The 22,790-nt window shown below is 43.5% G+C and overlaps 1 protein-coding gene across 1 annotated transcript in view; it reads right to left on the bottom strand.

Annotated features, from left to right (window-relative positions):
• Hacd2 (3-hydroxyacyl-CoA dehydratase 2) overlaps positions 1-22,790 on the bottom strand; it is a 91,306-nt gene that overhangs the window by 46,380 nt on the left and 22,136 nt on the right. The window contains exon 3 of the mRNA XM_021185030.2: positions 21,018-21,036. Within this exon, the coding sequence (XP_021040689.1) occupies positions 21,018-21,036 (19 nt within the window). The remainder of the gene's footprint in view (positions 1-21,017; positions 21,037-22,790) is intronic.

The following is a 22,790-nucleotide window of genomic DNA, read 5'->3' as shown; positions in this document are numbered from 1 at the left end:
TGTTTCTGTTGGAGGTGTTAGAAGTGCTCCCTCCTTATGCACTCATTATTTTAAGGAAAAACTTCTACCCATAAGCACTAAACTTTATGTAACAGGAAAGGAAATGAGCCCTTGTCCTAGTCAGGGTTTTACTGCTGTGAACAGACACCATGACCAAGGCAAGTCTCATCAAAAACAACATTTAATTGGGGCTGGCTTACAGGTTCAGAGGTTCAGTCCATTATCATCAAGGTGGGAGCATGGCAGTATCCAGGAAGGCATGGCACAGGAGGAGCTGAGAGTTCTATGTCTTCATCCAAAGGCTGCTAGTGGAAGACTGACTTCCAGGCAACTAGGGTGAGGATCTTATACCCACACCCACAGTGACACACCCATTCCAACCAGATCACACCTATTCCAACAAGGCCACACCTTCAGATGGTGCCACTTCCTGGTCCAAGGACATACAAACCATCATATTCCACTCCCTGGTCCCCATAGACTTGTTCAAAAACATGAGTCTATGGGGCCCATACTTAAACATAGCATAATGCAAAATGCATTTAGTCCAACTTTCAAAGTCCTCATAGTCTATAGCAGTCGCAACAATGTTAAAAGTCCAAAGTTCAAGGTCTCTTCTGAGATTCATTCAACTTAATTAACTGTAATCCCCAAAGCAAGGCAGGAAACCAGCTGGGCAAACTCCAAACTCTGCATCTCCATGGCTGATGTCAAAGCGGTCTTCAGATCTCCACTCCTTTTTCATCTTTGTTGACTGCAACAAACTGCTTTCTCCTGGGCTGGTTCCACTCCTTGTTAGCAGCTTTCCTCAGCATGTATCCCATGGCTCTGGCATCTTTAACATCTTTGAGTCTCCAAGGCAATTTCAATGTTACAGCTTCTTGTTTCAGTGTCTGGGATTCCACTTGATCTTTTGGACTCCTCCTAAGGGCTGGCATCACTTTTCCAGCTCTGCCCTCTGTAACACTCTAAGCTCAGGTTGATCCACTCCACTACAGCTGCTGTTCTTGGTGATCATCCCATGGTACTGACATCTCCAATACACTAAGGTGTTCCATTCCAACTAGGCTTCACCAATAGCCTCTCATAGGCTCTTTTCAGGGTGCCAGGCCTCAAATCCTTTGCATGACCCCTTCAGTCCTGGGCCATCAACTACAGCTGAGGCTTCACCTTCTCCAATGGCCTTCCCTGGCCTCTCACAGTGTTAAGCCTCAGCTTCTCTCCATGATCCCTTCATTCCTTCACAAGCAGTGCCACCTGAGTGACTCTTACACATTACCAAGTCCAGCTGCAGCATGAGGTACAACCTTGGGTATCTCTGGAACACAGCTTCTTTGTGCTCCCAGAAAACAATTTCCAGAAGATTTCACCTCAGTGATGCTGGTCTCTTCTTAATCACTGCTAATTCCTTAGCTCCAGCTAACCAGCATCAATTTTTCCAGTATTTCCTTCCATTCTTAACTTTAGAGCCAGAGCCACATGGCTGAAGCTGCCGAGTTCTGCTGCTTATAGGAACTAGAACATGAGCCCCTTGTACTATTACATTATCACTAGCTTTATATTTTCTGAATCCTTCACTGCCTAAGCTTGGCTATCCTGGTTCTTGCTCTGTAGATTGACCTTGAATGCAGAGATCGGCATGCCTGTCTCATGGGATTAAAGGTGTGTACCACCATGCCTGGTTCTAAATTCAGCTGGGTAGGGTCTTGCCCCAAGGTCCCACTCCCTTAATCTGTTATTTCCTAGAACACAGGATTTTGCTCCATTTCACTTCCTGGTATGCCTTTAATACTCGAACCATATATTTTATATTTTGACTTTCTAAGCTTGCTATGCTTGTTCAAACTTCTCTTCATAAGACTTAACTAGAGAACAAAGTCTCTGCTGGGCTTTTTTGAAACTTCCTTTGTCAAATGCAATTAATGCAATTAATCCAAGTCTCTTCACCTTAGCCTCAGGCAGACTTTTCAGACAAGGGTAAAAAGTAGCCACATTCTTCACCAAATAACCACAAAAACAGTCTTTATGCCACATACTGAAATTCTTCTCCTTTGAAATCTCTTGGGCCAGGTCAACACAGTTCAAATTACTCCCAGCAACAAAGTCTTCCATATTCCTACTAGGATGATCCATTAAGCCCATTAAGCATTCCACTGAGTTCCAAATCCAAAGTCCAAAAATCCACATTCTTTTATCAAATAAAAGCATGGTCAGGCCTATCATAGCAATACCCCACTCCTGGTACCAACTTCTGTCTTAGTTAGGGTTTTACTGCTGTGAACAGATGCCATGACCAAGGCAAGTCTTATAAAAAACATTTAATTGGGGCTGGCTTACAGGTTCAGAGGTTCAGTCCATTATCATCAAGGTGGGAGCATGGCAGTATCCAGGCAGGCATGGCACAGGAGGAGCTGAGAGTTCTATGTCTTCATCCAAAGGCTGCTAGTGGAAGACTGACTTCCAGGCAACTAGGGTGAGGATCTTATACCCACACCCACAGTGACATACCCATTCCAACCAGGTCACACCTATTCCAACAAAGCCACACCTTCAGATGGTGCCACCCCCTGGTCCAAGGATATACAAACCATCACAGTCCTAGAGTTAAAAACTTAAAAGGGGTTTAATAGATATGTGTGTTCTGAGTGTGTGAATGTTAAGTGCAATGAGCACAGACACTCATCCAAGAGCAACATTTAGCACATGCCCTCTACCCAGCTCTAAGCTCTCATGGACTGCCCATCACAGTGGACTCTGTAACAAGTCCTCAGTTCACTTAGCTTTTATCATGTATCCATCCCAAAGAGACCTTTCCAGATAAAACACATACTATACAGGGGGAGACTTGTAGCCCAAGCATGACTTCAGAGAGAAAGGGAAAACCTAACCTGGCCACACTGTTGCTCACATGAGCACCACCAGAAGCCATCATTTACTAAGGATGCTCTATGCCTCAAGCCCAACTCCAGCAAAAGAAGGGGAAAACACAGATCAAAACAAGTCTAAAGTGATATTAAAATATGCACACCAAGTCTTTGATACTCCTCTTCTTCAGATGTAGAATTTAATTCTCCCCTTGACTGTGGTGTGCACTTAGTAACATGCTTTTATCAAAGAAAAAACCAGAGACAGCAGCACATGATTTTATAGTCTACATCACAGAGGCCACTGTGGCTCCCTCCCTAGAAAGAAGCAGATTATCATGTCTTAGAGATATTCCAGGAATGTGTCCTGTCTTGAGAGGTCAGGCAATAAAAGAACCCACTTACTATCAGACACCCCCATCCCAGTCCAGGACCTGAGACACTGACTGAAATAACACGACACTAAGCTACAACAACCCAGCCAAGCTGCTTATGAAGTCCTGGGCCCCAACACCGCAAGCACATGTTTTAAGCAATGATTTGAGGGGAGGGGTTGATCAACTTTTAACACATCAACAGAAAACCACTGCTAAATAAAAGAAGTACTATAGATGCTTTCATCAGAAGCCTATTTGCAATCACAAGTCATTTAGATAAGTTGTCAATTGTGTAATTAATGACTTCATGTGTCAGCTCACTCTCTGGAAGCAATAACCATTTTGATCAATTCAGAAAGAACAACAAATCCCTTATGCCCCTTCAAAAGCATAATGAACTGAACTAATTAATTTTTGAAATTCTACTCTATCAAAAATTAAACAAGGGCTGCAGGGTATAGCTCAATGGTAGACCATGTAGTCAGCATGCATAAAGGCCCTGGATTCAATCTGTAACAGGAAAAACAAGCAAAGCAAAACAACAGCAAAAACAAGCAAAACACCAGGGACATATATAAAACTGAATGATTATTTGTGCCCTAAAATTTCACATACCGCTTTTTCCTTTTCCTTTAAGTCAATACATAAGCAATGTAGTCTATCTCCAAAGATCTATAAGAATAAGCTATCTACTTGATTCCCGACAGTCTATTCAAGGTGCTAATCTACCATTATTTATAGACCTTTGGCTCCTTTGAGTAGCTGTCATTAATAGAACAACTTAGGATTTCAAAACAGATTATTCAACTCAACTGCCCCCCCAATAACTAAAATATTAGTCATATTTCTCAAACCTACAACTATATAAGAACTAAAGACATACCTCGCCTCCAGAAGGCTGTGAAGAACTGGCATAAAAACATCAAGACTACTACTCTCACTGAATGGCATTCCTTTCAAGCTCCCAGTCCTAACCACTGAGGAATCTTCTATTAGCTTTCAGGTTTCTGTGGTGTGTGTATGTGTGTGTGTGTGTTGGGGGGGGGGGGGGTCCCAGCCACACCAGAGGTCTTCAAAGTGTCTCAGAGGTGTCACCTGGGAACTCCTACATGCTCCATGGATAGGCTGGTCTATCTCTTGGGTTCAGAAGGAAAAGGGGACAGTGCCTTGTTTCTAAACCAAAGGACCCTATACTTGACATTCTCGGCCTCTGGGCCTGGCTTTTGAGTTTGGTTCCTGCTTTGAGCTTAAGTTCTCTAAAGAACAGGTCATGCATGACCAAACTGGTACCTGGGAAGTGAGACTGGAGAAAGTCTAAGGGCAGGGGATACAGATCAGACACATGATGAAGCAAGCAGACAACAAGAAACAGAAAATAATGAGCAAGATCGAAGAAAATAGATGGAGAAAAAAAAAAAGGGAAGACAAAAAAAAAAAAAAAAGAATGTAGAGAGCTTTTATAAAAAGCAGACATGAGCTCAAACAGGTTCTTAAAGTTGTTACTGTGTGTATCACGCATTCTCACCTGACAGGAAGGACAGAGGCTGACCACATGGAGCTGCTTCTCTCTGAGCATCAGTTTCAGACCATCAGACTTGTATAGCCAGAGTCTCCCACCAATTCCTCAGAAATGGATTTTTTTTTTTAAGGATAAAAATTATGGACAGAAAAAAGAAACAAAGCTCTCTGAAGGAAAGAGGCAGAGAGAAAAGCAGATGGCAGAAAAGGCAAAGGCTGGCCTAAGCTTCTGACTGGGAACTAGGCAGAAATGGGTAGGGCCACATAGATCCAGAGAACAGGAGTAAGAACAGGCCAGCATGAAGCATAAGGAGGGAGGGTCTGTGCAAGTTGGATTGTAGTGTCTGAAGAATGAGCAAGGGCAGAACCAAGGTGTGACTCAGAAGTAATTAAATGGGAGCCACTGATGCAGAGAAATGGTGAGGGCACAGTGGGAGGTCCCTAAGAGGACAGTGATTGAGGACCAAAGCCCACGCAGCATCAACCCTTGAGAAACACAGGGAGAAAGATCTCAGGATAGGAGCAGGTGCTAAGACAGACTGAAGCGTCATAAGAGTGAATGGCCATACCTCAGGCAAGACCTCAGTGCTGTCTATCCTTGGGAGGGTCTGATATCCATTCTTTATAGTGGAAATCTCCCAAGCAGCTCTGGGCCTTCTCCTCTGTGCCCACTGCATTTCATTGAGCAAAAGGTCTGTCACATTTTGTTTCCCACCTGTCTCCTGAACATAGGAGTGAGCTGGGCCTTGCTTTTCAGCACCTTCGATTGACTGCCAGCACAACTCCCATCAACAGCACAGCACTTATGGGTTTGCTGGAGGACAAATGCAGAAAGGGAACTAGGAAAAGCCTACAAATGACATTACTCTTGACCCCTGCCTAGGAATTATCAACAGAGACAAAGTTACAACTACAGGTACAGTTATAATATATAATGTGCAAAACACTGGTTCTAATCCTCAGCATCACAAAACAAAAACAAAATACCAAGAAAACCCACCTACATAGTCAACAAATACAACACTGGCAAAGACAAACAAACAAACAAAACAAACCAACCAATCCAAGTCGCAACATATCTATACAACTGAGTACCATTCTAAATGTACAAAGATCAACAATAACAAAGCCAAAACCATACAAACCCAAAACCCTTAGCACAACTAACAGATATGGGTTAGTATTTGTTTTTACTCGTTAGTATCATTCTTTTTTGTTGTTGGTTTGTTTTTGTTTTTGTTTTGTTTTTGACATGGGGTTTCTCTGTGGAGCCCTGGCTGTCCTGGAATTCACTCTGTAGACCAGGCTGGCACTGAACTCACGGAGATTAGAGGATGACAACTCCATGGCCAGCTGGCTCCAATCATTCTTAAGGTGAAAAACAAGAGACTTCTATTTCAGCACAACTACCTTGAGCTCCTACTGCAAATCTTTGTAGAAAGAGAATTCAGAAAAATGACTCAAAGGAGGGAGGAGCAGTACAGAGGGTCAGAATCAGATTCAAATCACTTCTGAAGGAAACAATACACTCTTTGTAGAAAACACCTCTTAAGTGCAGAACCAGTCACAGGGTCTGTTTGAGCCCACAGGAGTAGCAATCTGAAATTTGAAAGGACCCTACTACTGGGAAGTGATGGGTAAAAAGAAAGCAAGAGGTGCCCTCTAGCGACTGGTAGTGGAGAAGGGGCTGCAAGTGCAGGAGCCTGTACACTAAAGAGAAAACTAATCAGGACTCATCCCTGCCAACCTCAAGTGAGGCTCCAGTCACGCACACCTCAAAGCCCATTCACAAATCAATCAAAAATGGGTTACAAACAAAAAACAACAGGCAGTGATGTGAAGTAGGAAGGGGACACATGGGGGTATCCTGGTGGAGTTGGGAGTGAATATGATCAAAATATAAGATATACTTGTAGACCAATGGAATAGAATTGAAGACCCAGAAATGAACCCACACACCTATGGTCACTTGATCTTCGACAAGGGAGCTAAAACCATCCAGTGGAAGAAAGACAGCATTTTCAACAAATGGTGCTGGCACAACTGGTTGTTATCATGTAGAAGAATGCGAATCGATCCATTCCTATCTCCTTGTACTAAGGTCAAGTCTAAGTGGATCAAGGAACTTCACATAAAACCAGAGACACTGAAACTTATAGAGGAGAAAGTGGGGAAAAGCCTTGAAGATATGGGCACAGGGGAAAAATTCTTGAATAGAACAGCAATGGCTTGTGCTGTAAGATCGAGAATTGACAAGTGGGACCTCATGAAACTGCAAAGCTTCTGCAAAGCAAAAGACACCGTCAATAAGACAAAAAAACCACCAACAGATTGGGAAAGGATCTTTACCTATCCTAAATCAGATAAGGGACTAATATCCAATATATATAAAGAACTCAAGAAGGTAGACTCCAGAAAATCAAATAACCCCATTAAAAAATGGGGCTCAGAACTGAACAAAGAATTCTCACCTGAGGAATACCCAAAGGCAGAGAAGCACCTGAAAAAATGTTCAACATCCTTAATCATCAGGGAAATGCAAATCAAAACAACCCTGAGATTCCACCTCACACCAGTCAGAATGGCTAAGATCAAAACTTCAGGTGACAGCAGATACTGGCGAAGATGTGGAGAAAGAGGAACACTTCTCCATTGTTGGTGGGATTGCAAGCTTGTACAACCACTCTGGAAATCAGTCTGGCGGTTCCTCAGAAAATTGGACATAGTACTACCGGAGGATCCAGCAATACCTCTCCTGGGCATATATCCAGAAGATGTCCCAACCGGTAAGAAGGACACATGCTCCACTATGTTCATAGCAGCCTTATTTATAATAGCCAGAAGCTGGAAAGAACCCAGATGCCCCTCAACAGAGGAATGGATACAGAAATTATGGTACATTTACACAATGGAGTACTACTCAGCTATTAAAAAGAATGAATTTATGAAATTCCTAGCCAAATGGATGGACCTCGAGGGCATCATCTTGAGTGAGATAACACAATCACAAAGGAACTCACACAATATGTATTCACTGATAAGTGGATATTAGCCCAAAACTTAGGATACCCAAGATATAAGATACATTTTGCTAAACGCATGAAACTCAGGAAGAATGAAGACCAAAGTGTGGACACTATGCCCCTTCTTATAATTGGGAACAAAACACCCATGGAAGGAGTTACAGAGACAAAGTTTGGAGCTGTGATGAAAGGGTGGACCATCTAGAGACTGCCATATCCAGGGATCCATCCCATAATCAGCTTCCAAACGCTGACACCATTGCATACACTAGCAAGATTTTGCTGAAAGGACCCAGATATAGCTGTCGCTTGTGAGACTATGCCGGGGCCTAGCAAACACAGAAGTGGATGCTCACAGTCAGCTATTGGATGGATCACAGGGCTCCCAATGAAGAGGCTGGAGAAAGTACCCAAGGAGCTAAAGGGATCTGCAACCCTATAGTTGGAACAACATGATGAACTAACCAGTACCCCGGAGCTCTTGTCTCTAGCTGCATATGTATCAAAAGATGGCCTAGTCGGCCATCACTGGAAAGAGAGGCCCATTGGACTTGCAAACTTTGTATGCCCCAGTACAGGGGAATGCCAGGGCCAAAAGAATGGGAATGGGTGGGTAGGGAATTGGGAGGGGGTATGGGGGACTTTTGGGATAGCATTGGAAATGTAATTGAGGAAAATACGTAATAAAAAATATTAAAAATTAAAAAAAATGGAGGATACTATTAGAAAAAAAAGATATACTTGTATAAACTTGTCTAAGAATAAATAAAAGATATTTTTTAAAACTGACATCAAAAGAAAAAACAAAAACAAACAGAATTTGTCCTATCAGTAACTATAAATGGGTTCAATTTATTTATCAAGACTTACAAAAGACGACTCAACAGTGTATCAATATAAACATGACTCAAGGCCTACTGTGTCTACACTGCACACAGCCAGAAGAGGTGAGCAGCATGTTGTTCCGTGGGATCCACTGTCAGGCTGCCTGCCTCCTGTGGGAGTCCTGCTGGTATCAGAAACATCCAGTCAACACCAGAGGACAACCAGATGGGAAAGGAGAGTGTAAGAACACAGTAAGAGCCAGGGCAATGTGGCACCATTAGAACCCAGGTGCCCTGCTACAGCAACCCCTAAATATCCTAACACAGCTAAAGCATAAGAAGATGACCTTAGAGCCAACCTTAGAGGCCCTTACAGAGAAAATGAATAAATTCTTAAAGAAATACAGGAAAATGCAATCAGCCAAGTGAAGGAAGTAAATAAAACTGTTTAAGAACAGAAAATGGGAGTAGAAGCAATAAATAAAACACAAACTGAGGGAATCTTGGAGATGGAAAACCTAGGAAAGAGAACAGGAACAACAGATGCAAGCATTTGGCATAAAAACAGACATGTTGATCAATGGAGTAGAATCCAAGACCCAGAAATAAACTCACACTCCTAAAGATACTTGATCTTTGACAAAGAAGCCAAAATAATACAATGGAAAAATGAAAACATCTTCAACAAATGGTGATGGTCAAACTGGATGTCTGCATGTAGAAGAATGGAAATAGATTCATATTTATCACCCTGCAAAAAACTCAAGTCCAAGTAGATCAAAGACTTCAACATAAAACCAGACACAATAGATCTCACAGAAAGTGGGAAACTGCCTTGAACACTTTGGCACAGGAGGAGACAACTTCCTGAACGTTAACACCAATAGCTGAGGCACTAAGGACAACAATTAATAAATGGGACCTTATGAAACTGAAAAGCTTCTGTAAGGCAAAGGACACCATGAAAAGCAAATAATGGCAGCGTACAGAATGGGAAAAGATCTTCAGCAACCCTACATCTGTTAGAGGACTAATATCCAAAATATATAAAGAACTCAAGAAATTAGACACCAACAAACAAAATAATCCAATTTAAAAATGAGGTACAGAGCTAAACAGGTGAGGATTTGGAGCAAGGGAAACACTTCCTCATTGCTGGTGGGAGTGCAAACTTGTACAACCACTTTGACAATCAATTTGGTGGTTTCTCAGAAACCTGGAAATAGTTCTACCGAAGACCCAGCTATACCACTCCTGGGCAAAAACCCAAAAGATGCCCCACCATACCACAAGGACACTTGCTCAATCAACTATGTTTATAGTAGCTTTATTTGGAATAGCTAGAAACTAGAAACAGCTTATATGTCCCTCAACCAAAGAATGGATAAAGATAATGTGGTTCACTTACACAATGAACTACTACTCAGCTATTAAAAACAAAGACATCATGAAATTTGCAGGCAAATGAATGGCACTAGAAAATATCATCATGAGTGAGGTACCCCAGACCCAGACAAGTATTGTTATGTACTCACTTATAAGTGGACATTAGCCATAAAGTACAGGATACTCATGCTACAATCCACAGACCCATAGAAACTAAGTAACAAGGAGGACCCAAAGGAGGATGCTTGAATCTCACTCAGAAGGGAAAAAAAATAGACACTGGAAGTGGATGGGGGAGGAAACTGGGTAGGAGAGGGGGGTAAGAAGGGAAACAGGGATGGAGATCAGGTGTGGGTTGGGGGTAGGGTTCAAGAAAGGGCTAGGAAAGAGAACAGAAATTGGTGGGAAGGCATCTCTGGGATGAGCTTGAGACCAGGAACAGGGAAGGCTCCCGAGAGTTTATGGGGGTGATCCTAGCTGAGAGATATGGAGAATGAAGTGGCCACCTCCTGTAGGCAGATGGGAGGGACTTCCAGTGGTGTGAGGGGACACCAGACCATTCACAAAACCTCAATCCAAAATTTATCCTGCCTACAAGGTGCACAGGGATAAAGATGGAGCAGAGATTAAGGGAATGGCCAACTAATGTCTGATCCAACTTGAGACCCATCTCAAGGGCAAGAACCAATGCCTGACACTACTGCTAATACTCTGTTATGATCCCAGACAGGAACCTAGTATAACTGTCTCCCGAGAGGCTCCATCCAGCAGGCGATGGAAACGGATGTAGAGACTCAAGCCAAACTTCAGGCAGAGCTTGGGGAGCCTTGTGGAAGAATGCAGGATAGAATTGAAGGAGTCAAAGGAGTCAAGGACACTACAAGACCTACAGAGTCAACTAACCTGGGCCTATGGGGGCTCACAGAGACACAATCACCAACCAAAGAGCATCCAGGGGCTGGACCTAGGCCCCACACACATTTGTAGCAAATGTGCAGTTTGGTCTTCATGTGGGTCCCCTACCAATTGGAGTGGGGGACTTACCCTAACTCTGTTGCCTACCACTGGATCCCCTTCCCCTAACTGGACTGCTGTGTCAGGTCTCAGTGGGAAAGGATGCACTTAGTCCTGCTTTGACTTGATATCCCAGGGTGGGGTGGTACCCAAGGGGGACTTGCCTTTCTCTAAGAAAAATGGAAGGGTGTGATGGGGGAGGAGTGTGTGAGGGTGGGGCTGGGAGAAGAGGAGGAGGGAGGAAGTCACAATCAGGATGTAAGTGAATAAATAAATAAGAAAAAAGTCACTTAAAGGGGCACAAATAAAAGAATGAACAAAGGCTACTGGGCAAATGGAAACAAAATAAGGTGTAGGTCATATCCTAATACCAGACAAAGTACAATGAAAGGGGAACAGCAGTCAACTGTGCCATCTGCAGTGGTGCATGCCTTCAACCCAAGCGACGTGGGCTGCAGAGCCAGGAGGATCACACATACAAGGCCAGGAAGAACTGTTTACAAGACCTCACTAAAAATCAAAGTCAAAAGGAGGCTGAGAATATAGTTTAATGCAGTGCACTTGCTTAACATGTATAAAGCCTTGGGGGGTTCAAGCCTTGTGTGTGTACGAGAGAGAGAGAGACAGAGAGAGACAGAGACAAAGAGACACAGAGAGAGAGAGAGAGAAGAGACAGAATTTAGATGTATTTTATTATATAAATGTTTATCTATGAATGTCCTAGGGTGTCTATTACTGCAATAAAACCCCCAAGATCAAAAGAAAGCTGGGTGGTGGCACATGCATGCCTTTGCTTCCAGCAGGTGAACCTCTGTGAGTTAAAGTCCAAGACAGCCAGTGCTACAGAGAAACCCTGTCTCAAAAAGTGAAGAACAAACCAAAACAAAAGCTGATGGCAATCCTCCTACCTCCCACAGCAACCGTTTTTGCTAAAACAAAAGCCACAGAAGAACCCAGGGAAATGAGATGACATTGATAATTTTAGGACACTTTAATTGGCCAAATGAACAAAAAATATAAGCAATGATACAGAATAGCTTTTTAAAAAAGAGAATATATACTGAACTTTATATCTGTAAACAAAGAAGTATCTATTCCTTCAAAATTATCCGTAAAAACTGAATTGATAAAAGGTTTCTCAAATTGAGTAAAAAATATAATGAACTAGGCTGGAAAGATGGCTCGGTTGTTAAAGGCAAGGCTCACAGCCAAAGCGTCAAGAATATAATAAACATCATAATCCTGGTCAGGTAAGTTGGAACACAGCAAGACTGCTTTAGTCAACAAGAACAAAGATGCAGAGAGGTTGCTCACACATCAAGTGTGTGTTCCTTTTATTTCAGGATTTATCTAGTCAACTGTCACAGAATTAAACAGCAAGTAATTTAAAAAGTTGAAAAAACATAATTTCTTTTGGGATGACAGGTGCATGACATAGCACGTACATGGAAGTCAGGGACAACTGCGGAAGGCCATGAGTTTCAGGAACTGGACACAGGTCAGGCTTGGTGGCAAGTGCTTCTATTCACTAAACCATTTTGCTGACCCCAATAATTCTTTTTTTGAAAGATGACTCAACAGATGTTACATGCCTCATTTTGGTCTCTGGACAGTGTTTCCACTTTCACTGGTCTGATCTGGCTTTTGAAACTAAGAATATAAATAGAATGTTTTCTTGACTTTAGACTGCCACAAACTGTCTCATAGGGAATTTCTAAAGTAGAACACTTGCTTTCATAGACAAACCAAGCTGTGTTCAGCTTAAAGATATAATTAAGAAATATTGGACAAGGACCTCCCAGATAATACACAAAGTTCTAGTTGTTTCATTATCTCCATCACTGATGACTGACTCAAGAGATAGCAATATAAAAGCACCTACCCATACCCCCTCTCTCTGCTGACTGTTCAATCAGCTTCAGCTAGCGGTTCATGCTATACATTTTTATTAGAAAAGACTTCCCAAAGACCAATAAGCGGTATCCTCTTTTAAAACAACGGTGCCATCTAGTGGAAAATATTCTATAAAACTGCATCAGTCCTTGGCTGGGTGTGGAGATGGATGTGTGTGGAGCTGGATGCCTACAGTCTCAACGCTGAGGTGGGAGGAGACAGGCAGATTCCTAGGGCTTGTTAAACAGCCAGTGTGGCTGAGCTGGTTAGCTCCAGATTCAGTGAGAGGCCCTGCCTCAAAAAGGTGGAGGGAGGAAGATGTCTGATGTCAGCCTCTGTCCTCTCTGTGCATGTATGCACCCCTACCCAAAGACATGCACACACTGTCTCAGTTTCTTTTCTGCAACAACAATTTTGTACTAACAAAAGCAATTTAAGGAAGCGTTTATTTTGTCTCAGTTCAAGGTATAGTCCATCACAGTAGGAAAGCTACTTACACTGACTATGGTTACGATGAAGAAATCAATGAATGGTGTACATGGCTGGCTCACTCTTCCCTTTTTACACAGTCCAGGAGCCCAGCCAGGGAATGGTACAACCCACAGGGAGTGGGTCTTCCTACTTCAATGAACTTAAGATAATCTCCTATAAGCATGCCCAGATGCCCACTTCCCAGGTGATTCCAGACTGTCTCAAGACTAACCACACACACAGAGAAAAAAACCATAAAAATAGTGTTGATTTTACCCCATTTCTGCTTTCTTAAATGACTTTCAAAATGCACCAAGAATGGCAGTGACACTACTATGCTTGCAGTGCACTTCCTGACACTCACATGGGCACAATGAAACCTCCAGCACATCCTCGCCACTCAGACCACTAACTAACCTTACTTATGACATGGATGAGGAGGAGGAGAAATTTTTAATACCTTCAAAGATGTTTGCAATCACAAACTCCGGCTTCTCCTTCAAGGGCAGCAGAAGGAAGCTTCTGGGCTCTTTTCACAAAGTGGCCTTCTAAACTGCAAGTGGGCACAGACACCCAGATTTTGCATAGACCTTGGATAGCGAATGCTCATGAGGTGCAGGCAGTCTGCACAGCCCTGAGCAGTTGCCTTGGGGTCCTAAAGAGCACACTCCACTTCTCCCCTCTTTCCACATCGAGGCATGTTTGTGCAAAGCAGGGAACAAGTAGCAGAGCTGGGTGTTCCTGGCAAAGTAGGTGCTAGAGTGCAAAGCTAGAGGTGCGAAGCAGTTTATTCAGAGAACAAGAATGGAAATCTTGTGCAACAGGAGCAGAACATGCAGGTGCCAACACCCCTTTTTTTCTTTTGTGGGGCATGGGAGGAAAATATATCAGGAAGCAACAGAATGAACTAGAACAAGGAGGCTAAGCCGGTGTAGTCTGAAGGAAGCAATTGAGTTGGCAAAGGTCTCAGTTTGTTTAGTACTATTCTGACGGAGCTATGCAATGAGGATGCTGGTCCACCACTGCATTTGAGTAAAAGGCAAAGGCAGTACCAGAAAGGGCTAGAAGGCTAGCTTTGGCAACCTATCACCCATATGGCTCTCCATGGTGGAGCCTGGAAAGCCTGAGTCTCACCACTGCAACAGAAAAGTAACTGAGATGGGGCAGGGGGTGGGGGGGTGGGGTGGCGGATGGATGTGTGAGTACTGGGATGTGCATATCATGGCACATGTGTGGCAGTCAGAGGACAACTTAAGGAATTGCTTCTCCTCCTGCCCTGGGTTCCAGAGATTGAACTCAAAAGACTTCAGGCTTGCCTGACAAGTATTTTTATCCACTGAGCCATCTTGTTAGCCCTTAATTTTTTTGTTGTTGTTGGCATGTGGGTGTGTGTGCATGTGGCAGGGGGGTAAGGGTTGTAGGAGGTGGGGGGTGGGGTGGAGGAGGAGGTAAGATGTCCTATGTCTTCCTCTACTGATCTGTCTTATCCGTCTAAGACAGGGTTTTTCTCATTGAGCCTGAAGCTCCCCGTTTCAGTAGTCTGGATGGCCACAGAGCTTCCAGGATCCGCCTGACTCTGTTTCCCGAAGCTGAGGTTACAGACATGCACGAATATGCCTGGCTTTCTACATGAGTACAGGGGATTTGAACTCAGATCTTCATACTTTCACAGCAATTGGTCTCCCCTACTGAGCTATCACCCTAACATTTAAATAATCTGACTACTGACTATTATACGGGATTCAGAAAAATATAACACTGTACTATTCTCATATTAATAATAACAGTCATCACTTTACTGAGTAATTTTCAACCTACAGACACTGTTGCATGCTCTGCTCCTGCCCTGTTTGACATTCACAATGGCAAGGTCATTAGCTCCTTTTACTCAGACAGAAATGAAGGTGTAGAAGATCTGAATTACTCCCACAAGCCACAGAGCTCACAAGCACTCCCAGCCTGATTGAGCCAGATTTTTTTTTCATTAATTAAGAAGAAGAAGAAGAAGAAGAAGAAGAAGAAGAAGAAGAAGAAGAAGAAGAAGAAGAAGAAGAAGAAGAAGAAGAAGTAGAAGAAGAAGAAGAAGAAGAAGAAGAAGAAGAAGAACAACAACAACAACAACAACAACAACCACCACCCAACATTTTAAGACTGTAAATTTCTAAAAGACTAAGTGCTTGTAGTAAACTCCCAAAATGGCAAGAGAAAATAAACCACTATTCCAAAAATGAACTAACTGCAGTTTTATGAGCAGAAAGAAAGAAAGAAAGAGAGAGAGAGAGAGAGAGAGAGAGAGAGAGAGAGAGAGAGAGAGAGAAAGAAAGAAAGAAAGAAAGAAAGAAAGAAAGAAAGAAAGAAAGAAAGAAAGGCTTTCTTTAGGTAAATGCTAAAACAACTTATTTTATTGTTATCATTAATTATTTAACTGTCCCCAGTTGGTTTTTGACTACCCAAAAGAGTTACTGGCAGCCAATGGCTGGCAGGGAGACAGAGGCGGGACTTTTAGGATTCCCCAGAAGGGACTGAGGGAAAAGGAAGAGGGGATTACGCCATGACGAGGGTGGAAGATGCACCAGAAAGTTGCAGGAGGGAGATACAGCAGACATGTAGGGAAAGGAGGAAATGGGCCCCAGGAGGGCTGCCTGCAGTTGAGGGAAATAGGTGTTTTAGGTACACACAGTACAACTTTTACCAAGGTCACTTCAGGAGCGGCTTGGCCCATCTGATGGGCTGCAGCAACTTTGTTGCTGTGAGTTGGCAGTCTCCAGGATGAAGAGAGGGCAACAGAGCAGGGAAGGGTTGATCTCACCTTGGAGGAGCACTTCGAGATTGTGTTATTTACTGGAAAACCTGTTTCTAGTTGTGGTGTGGCTCAGCCCTACCACACACCTTTAATCCAAGAGCTATCTGTTTATTGTAAATAGGATTACATTAAGTCATCCATATAGGTCAAGAGGCAGAGCAAGCACCTACTGACAGGGAGTGAACATAGGAGAACAATGAAGAATAGGAGGAAGTCAGGAGGATAGATAGACATACAGGAAATAGAAGGGATGGATATTTAGTTTGATGGGTTTTTGAGATGCTGTGGAGAGGGAGAACTTCCTTTTGGGATGTCTGCTGAGAAGACAGGTCAGTAGGTACTTTCTCTGCCTCTCTGAGCTAGCAGGCTTTCACCCCAACAGCTGACTCCCACGTCTTTATTGGTAAAATAGAATATTTGAGATTTTTTTAAAAACAACCTTTGCATCAAAATATATTACATAGTTGGAGACATACATTATGGAAGGTTACCATCTGTGTTACCTCATTCGTGGTGAGAATAGAGATATGAAATCTAGCACTGGGTCTTGTCAACTGTTCCTGGGGAGGAGAGTTAAGACATAACACACAGAGGTAGTGGAGCACGGCAGGAAATGAATGCCGGCTGCAGCTATGCACACTGTGCATCTATGGCCTCAGGAAAACCCACATGGGAGTCTGACAAGATGCTCTGAACTCTTGCACAGGGATGAAAAACAAGACAATCTGAAACACAGTTAGGGAATGGAATTGACAAATGTGAGTAATAGTCTGGGGATAGTGTGCAAGAGAAGGAGGTGTCTGTGAGAAACTCTAGGTCTAGCATGGGTGACTGAAAGGCTGTGGCTGGTGGCTCCCCTGACAAAGAGAATTCACAGGCAGAGTGAGTCTGGGGATGTGGGGTCTTGCTGAGGAGCAGGTCCCGGTGTGCATCAAGGAGGGGAGATCTAAGAAGTGTGCAAGTCTAGAGTGTGGGCACAGGTGTGGTTGGGAATTAAGAGGGTGCTATGCATAACTCAAGCATGAGAAGGGAAGACAATGCCGAAAACGAGGGTAGGACCCGAGGACACTGACTATGGACATGGAGACAGTGGCACCCATGGAAGAAAGGAAATAGAGAGTGAACTGGAACGCAGCTCAGAGGGGGAAGCACTGGCCATCAAAGTGTCAGGACTGGAGCTCACCTTATACCTACAGGTAAGGTAGATATACCATTACAGAAACCATTACAGAAAGCCACAACCAGTCCAAAGGCAGAGAGGAACTGACTGTGTGTGCTCAGTCCCAATTAATATATCTATAACTCAACACTTACCCTAAGGCCTAGAGAACACTGAGGAAGAGGGGGCAGGCAGGAAGACTGTAAAAGCCAGAGGAACTAGAAAGTCTGCTGCAAGACTGTGTCTTCTAGATGTGACAGGGAAGCTGTATTCATAGAATATCAACAATATAGCTGTTTTTAAACAAGATCTGAACAAGGGGAGGGAAATTCCAGGGGGCCCTATGTACAGATGAAGAGCTACGGGCAATTAAAGTCTGCTGAGAGAGAAAATTAGTCTTCCCTAGGGATGAGCCCCTCAAATGATTAGCCAATCCCAAGTGGCCAGTCCTAAAAACATATATTTACATATTTACTTTCATATGTGTGTGTGTGTGTGTGTGTGTGTGTGTGTATGTACATGTTGTGTGTAAGCAGGCATAAACAGCAGTGAGGAAGTGGAATCTGCCATACGTGTACATGAAGGGTCAGAGGAAGATTATACAGGAGGAGGAGGAAACCATAGACTCAAAGGTTAGATTCAACTTTGTTTTGTTTTTTTAAACAGGGTCTCATTATGTAACCCTGTCTGGCCTAGAGCTCACAGAAATCCTCTTCTCTCTGCCTCTCAAGAGCTGGAAATCTTTTTCTTTTCTCATTCTGTGGACTGTGAAGAAAAATGAAGATGATGACAAACAGCACTGCTAATGCTGGGAAGCCTCACTGACAAAACAAAGGTCCTTGAGGCACAAGAAGGGCCTTGCAAGTCCCGCCCAGGTATCAGGTGGCCCGAGGCCCCAGGAAGGCAGGAGTTAACCAGCTGCTGCTCCCTGAGGAGCTCAGTCTGACAGGGAAGCAGCATAAACAAACAAGACAGTGACACAGACACCAGTCCTCCCTCTGGGCACATTATGTCACAGGATGGAAGCCTCGGCTGACATGGCTTTTCTAACCATCTGTAGCTGCTCACTCTCCAACCCCGACGTCTCATGTAGCAGCTGGGACCCAGCCCCACCAGGCAGTTGATAAAGCTTGTTTGTTTGTTTGTCTGCTTTGTATGAATGAACAAACATATCCATTGGTAATTACTCCCAGGGATAGAAATTTTAGAGGTGTAAGAGTATATTTTACAATAAGCAAAGTGATTGGGGCCATTGAAACAGTTAAACATTAATGAAAATACTATGCATACTTAAACATACAGTGTGAATGCTTGTACCCCACTCCTCAATTTAATAGCTGAATCCTCAACACAATAGTATTAAGTGGTGAGGACTTTGGGAAGTGATTAGGTCATGAAGATTCTGATGAAGGTGACCATGATCCTTGAAAGGCTGCCTTTTGCAGTACAGCCTATCATGCCTATAATCGCAGGCCTTGGGAGGTGAAGGAAGGAGGATCAGGAGTTCAAGGCCAGCTTTGGCTCCATAGGAAGTTTGTGACCAGTCTGAGCTACCTGAGACCTGGTGTCAAACAAAACAAAACTAACTGGTCAAAGACCAGCTACAACAAAGGCTCGGGAGCCAATCTGGCCCTTTCATCACATCATAATGGAAAGCATATACTGCCTGAAGAACAGGGATTCACCAGACATCTGACTTTGGAATTCCAAACCTCCAAAATTAGAAGGAACAGATATTCATAAGTCACTCAGTGTACAGGGAGATGTGCTTTGACTGGTGATGGGGAATACACCACTAATTCTGTCATAATTGAAAATGTCACCAGTGGAAAATGAATTTCTGCCATCTACTACTTTGCATCTTAATAGTGTGCACTGGACAGTACTGGCTGTCCCGTGAGGTCATGTGGCTGACTGAGCTGCATTTCCAACCACTGCTTGGCACTGAGAGAGAATATCATAATAGCTCAGAAAAGATGAAGGACAGTCTTCAGCCAGGTGCACACTTCTTCTATATTATCTCATAGATTCAAAGTTAAGTCATCAAAGGTAGAGGAAGCTCTAGAGAGACAGACAACTGAGGGTTAAGAGGATAGCACACACAGCCTGACTATGTGGGTGGGGTAGGCCTGCAGTGGTCCAGAGCTCTTTGGCCAAATGTATTTCCCATCTGCTAGTTTATGCTTAGAATCAATTAAATTTTTATTGTTAATTTGTGAGATGCTAAAAATTAAACGCCAGGTCTTCTGCGTGTGTATGTGCTCTCCCACTGAGCAAACTGTCAGCTTGCATGCTTAAAACGAAATCATTTAAGAAGGGCTACAATGTAGTGCCTTAAAACTGTAGGTAAGCCGGGCGTGGTGGCGCACGCCTTTAATCCCAGCACTCGGGAGGCAGAGGCAGGTGGATTTCTGAGTTCGAGGCCAGCCTGGTCTACAAAGTGAGTGCCAGGACAGGGCTACACAGAGAAACCCTGTCTCAAAAAAAAAAAAAAAAAAAAAAAAAAAACCAAAACTGTGGGTAAAAGACTAAAAGGATGATATAAGATCACATAAGATAAAATAAGTTAGGCAGACTCTAAAGCCAGATTTGGGTATAAATGAGATACATTATTTTCAATTAATAAGTAATATTTATTAACAATAATAGTAATAATTATCAATACCTTTGTAAACTGGGGAAGGAGATTGTGTAACAGCCCCAGGAGCTCTCAAATTTATCTTTCAAAGTTTCTAAGGCAGTGCTCTAAAGCCTTTCAGGGGACCAAAAGTCTTACCAATCTAATGAATGCAATGAGCCCCTCAAATAAACAGGTGCTTAGCCCAACAAGTTCTGCAGCAGCAGAGGCACAGCCCTGGAGCGAAGACACCTTGCCTTCCTTAACGTTAGTCTGGGGGTCACAGAGACCTCTGCAGACCCACGTGGCAGCATCAGCTGTGTCTCCACTTTACACGGCCTTGTCAGCTCCAAGACTGCTCATCCTTGACTGTCAGCACCAAGCCCAGCACCCTGAATATAGTGTGCTAGCTACGAGTTAAACTGAGGGGTGACAGTGGTTTAGAGTCACAGTTCAAGTTTTCACTTTCGGTATGTTTCAAAGAACATCATCTTCATATTGTCCCTTTGAGAGACAAACCTAGAGTGCTGTGGGCTCGCTTTATAGGGCCTGTCTACTTTGTAAAATTGACTTTTGTCTAACTACAGGTGTCTATTCACCCCATACTAAAAGCTATGCCTCAGAGTTCCAGGGCAAAATGTGATGACTCTCCCAACAAAAAGAAGCCAACCAAGCGCCCACACACACTGTGTGCTTTGAGTATAATTTTGTGAGTTAAGTGTTAAAAGCTTTTGCTTTACAATACACACAGAGAACATCCATGTAAGGATCGCAGGGAAGTTCTCCAACTCAGCACAGCTCCGGAACCCAAACCACACTTCAAAACACGGGAGCTTCCCTGTTGTGCTGAGAAGGGGAGGCACTTCCTAAACTGACAGAAAAGGAGACACAACAAATAATGGTATATAGTGGTGGCATCTAATACTTGCTATTTCAGAAAAGAAAACCACTTTAACAAGCAATTTTTTAAATATAATAGTTAAATGGTCTAAGTTTTAAGAATCAAATCAAGCTATGACTTTAAAAGGCACAAGTCAATGTATTCAGGTGTGTGGGGGTTCTACTTACCTATAGCACAATGTAAAATCTAGAGAGAAAAAAAGGAAAAAGAAAATTAGTGAGGCCAATATTACAGTTTTATTGCGCATAAATTGCTCTTTCAGTTAAGATTAGAGCAGCACCAGGCGCAACATTGAGCCTGAAAAACAGACATTCCACTTTTAAACCCGGCTTCAGGCTATTCAAACAAAAGAAAACCTGTTACTAGTTTTGTTTGCTTCTTTCTGTTTGTGTTTCTCTGGGAGAGATTCTGAGGATTTAATCCTCACACACACAGTGGTTTGTTAGATGTCAGTGACCTCATTTGTAACCCACCAGCTCACAAGTACAACCCCAGGCATCTCTGTAACCTGCAGAACACAACTATCACAGGCTGCACAGTGTGGTCTCAGCAGTGCCTTTGTTGGCGACTGCTGCCCAGGAGGCCCTTCAGTGAAGCTATTTATTATTCAAAGTCCCATCCTAGGCCTTATCTTTGCCTCAATCAATAGTCTTGCTGTAGAGTTGTTCTCTGATCTAATTTCTAAACACGTTCCCTTGTTGTGCATAGCCATGGTGCTGTTTGTATTTTGATATTAATTCAGCTTCCCCAATAGAGGCTACCTGGGAGGTGTGAATCACTCAGGACTTCATGTGACCCTTCTAATGAATAAAGAAACCAACCACTGGGTGAGTAGGCAGGATTTCCGGGTCAAAGAGAAGAGGCAGGAGAAAGAGACCAGCTTTGGGATGGGGAGAGTAGGAGGACAAGATGGTAGCTACAAGTGGCCCTCGGCAGATTCACCACCGGAGGCTTTATATTTAATATGGCTTACAAGATGATTCTAGTTGTTGTTGCACCCAGTGACTGAGTGATCACTGATTCTGAACTAAGTTTGTGTGATGTCTTCCTTCATGTGGTGACTCAACTGGGTTCCAGAGAGAAAGGTATGTCAACAAAGCGAGGGTTTGCAAGAAGTGCACGCCAAAGGCACTGGGAACTTGGAAGCATGGGGCTGGTGTGGTATCAACCTGCAGGGGAACTTAGTGAGCTGAGTGCAGAGACTTTGGAGCTCTGAGTCAGTCTCCACAAGATGAGAACAGGTCGGCTATGCTTGCCAGTACTTGCTGGAGTAGCATGGATTGCATTTTTTAATATTTCACACAACACAGCTTCCGGTCCATGTTCCAAACCACCTTCGACTTCTCCATGACTGTATCAGCCTCTCAAAATGGCTACCTCAATGGGAAGCACATCACTTCCTTCCTCCTTCTGTGAGGCGTGGGGCCACTGGGCTCCCGGCCTGTTGCGCCAACTTCCCCTAACCCCTAAGCCTCAACTGGCTCCGATTCCTGCGGATGCAGCTCAGATCAGTCTTACTTTCACTCTCACCACCTGGACGGAGCAGGCCATTTCCACTCTATCTCCACACCCTCCCGTTCGGCTAAACGCATCCTTCCAAATCCACACTGCTTTAACACTGGTGCTAAGGATCTGAAGGCTCCTACAAGATAACAGCTGAGTTCCTGTCATCACTTTTATAAAACATCTCTAGCGGTTACTTATTATCGATCCTGCTAGTCACCCTGACAGGTAGACAGGACAGTTAGGGACACAGAAAGCTGCACAGCTTGCCCACGGTGGTCAGCAATGAGTGGCTTGGGCAAGGACCCAAGCCTTGATTTTTGTCTTTGCCTTTTCTATTACTGCTTCACTGCAAGTGAGTTATAAGGCCCAGAGACCAGAACATCACAAGACAGGCGTTAGCTAAAATGTTCCTGTTTAATTCTGTGCTGAAAGAC

Source organism: Mus caroli, unplaced genomic scaffold, assembly GCF_978045245.1.
Source record: "Mus caroli unplaced genomic scaffold, Mus_caroli_1 scaffold_17, whole genome shotgun sequence".
Lineage (NCBI taxonomy): Eukaryota > Metazoa > Chordata > Mammalia > Rodentia > Muridae > Mus > Mus caroli.
Note: the sequence above shows the minus strand (reverse complement) of the source record. Positions and strands in the feature narration are given on the sequence as shown.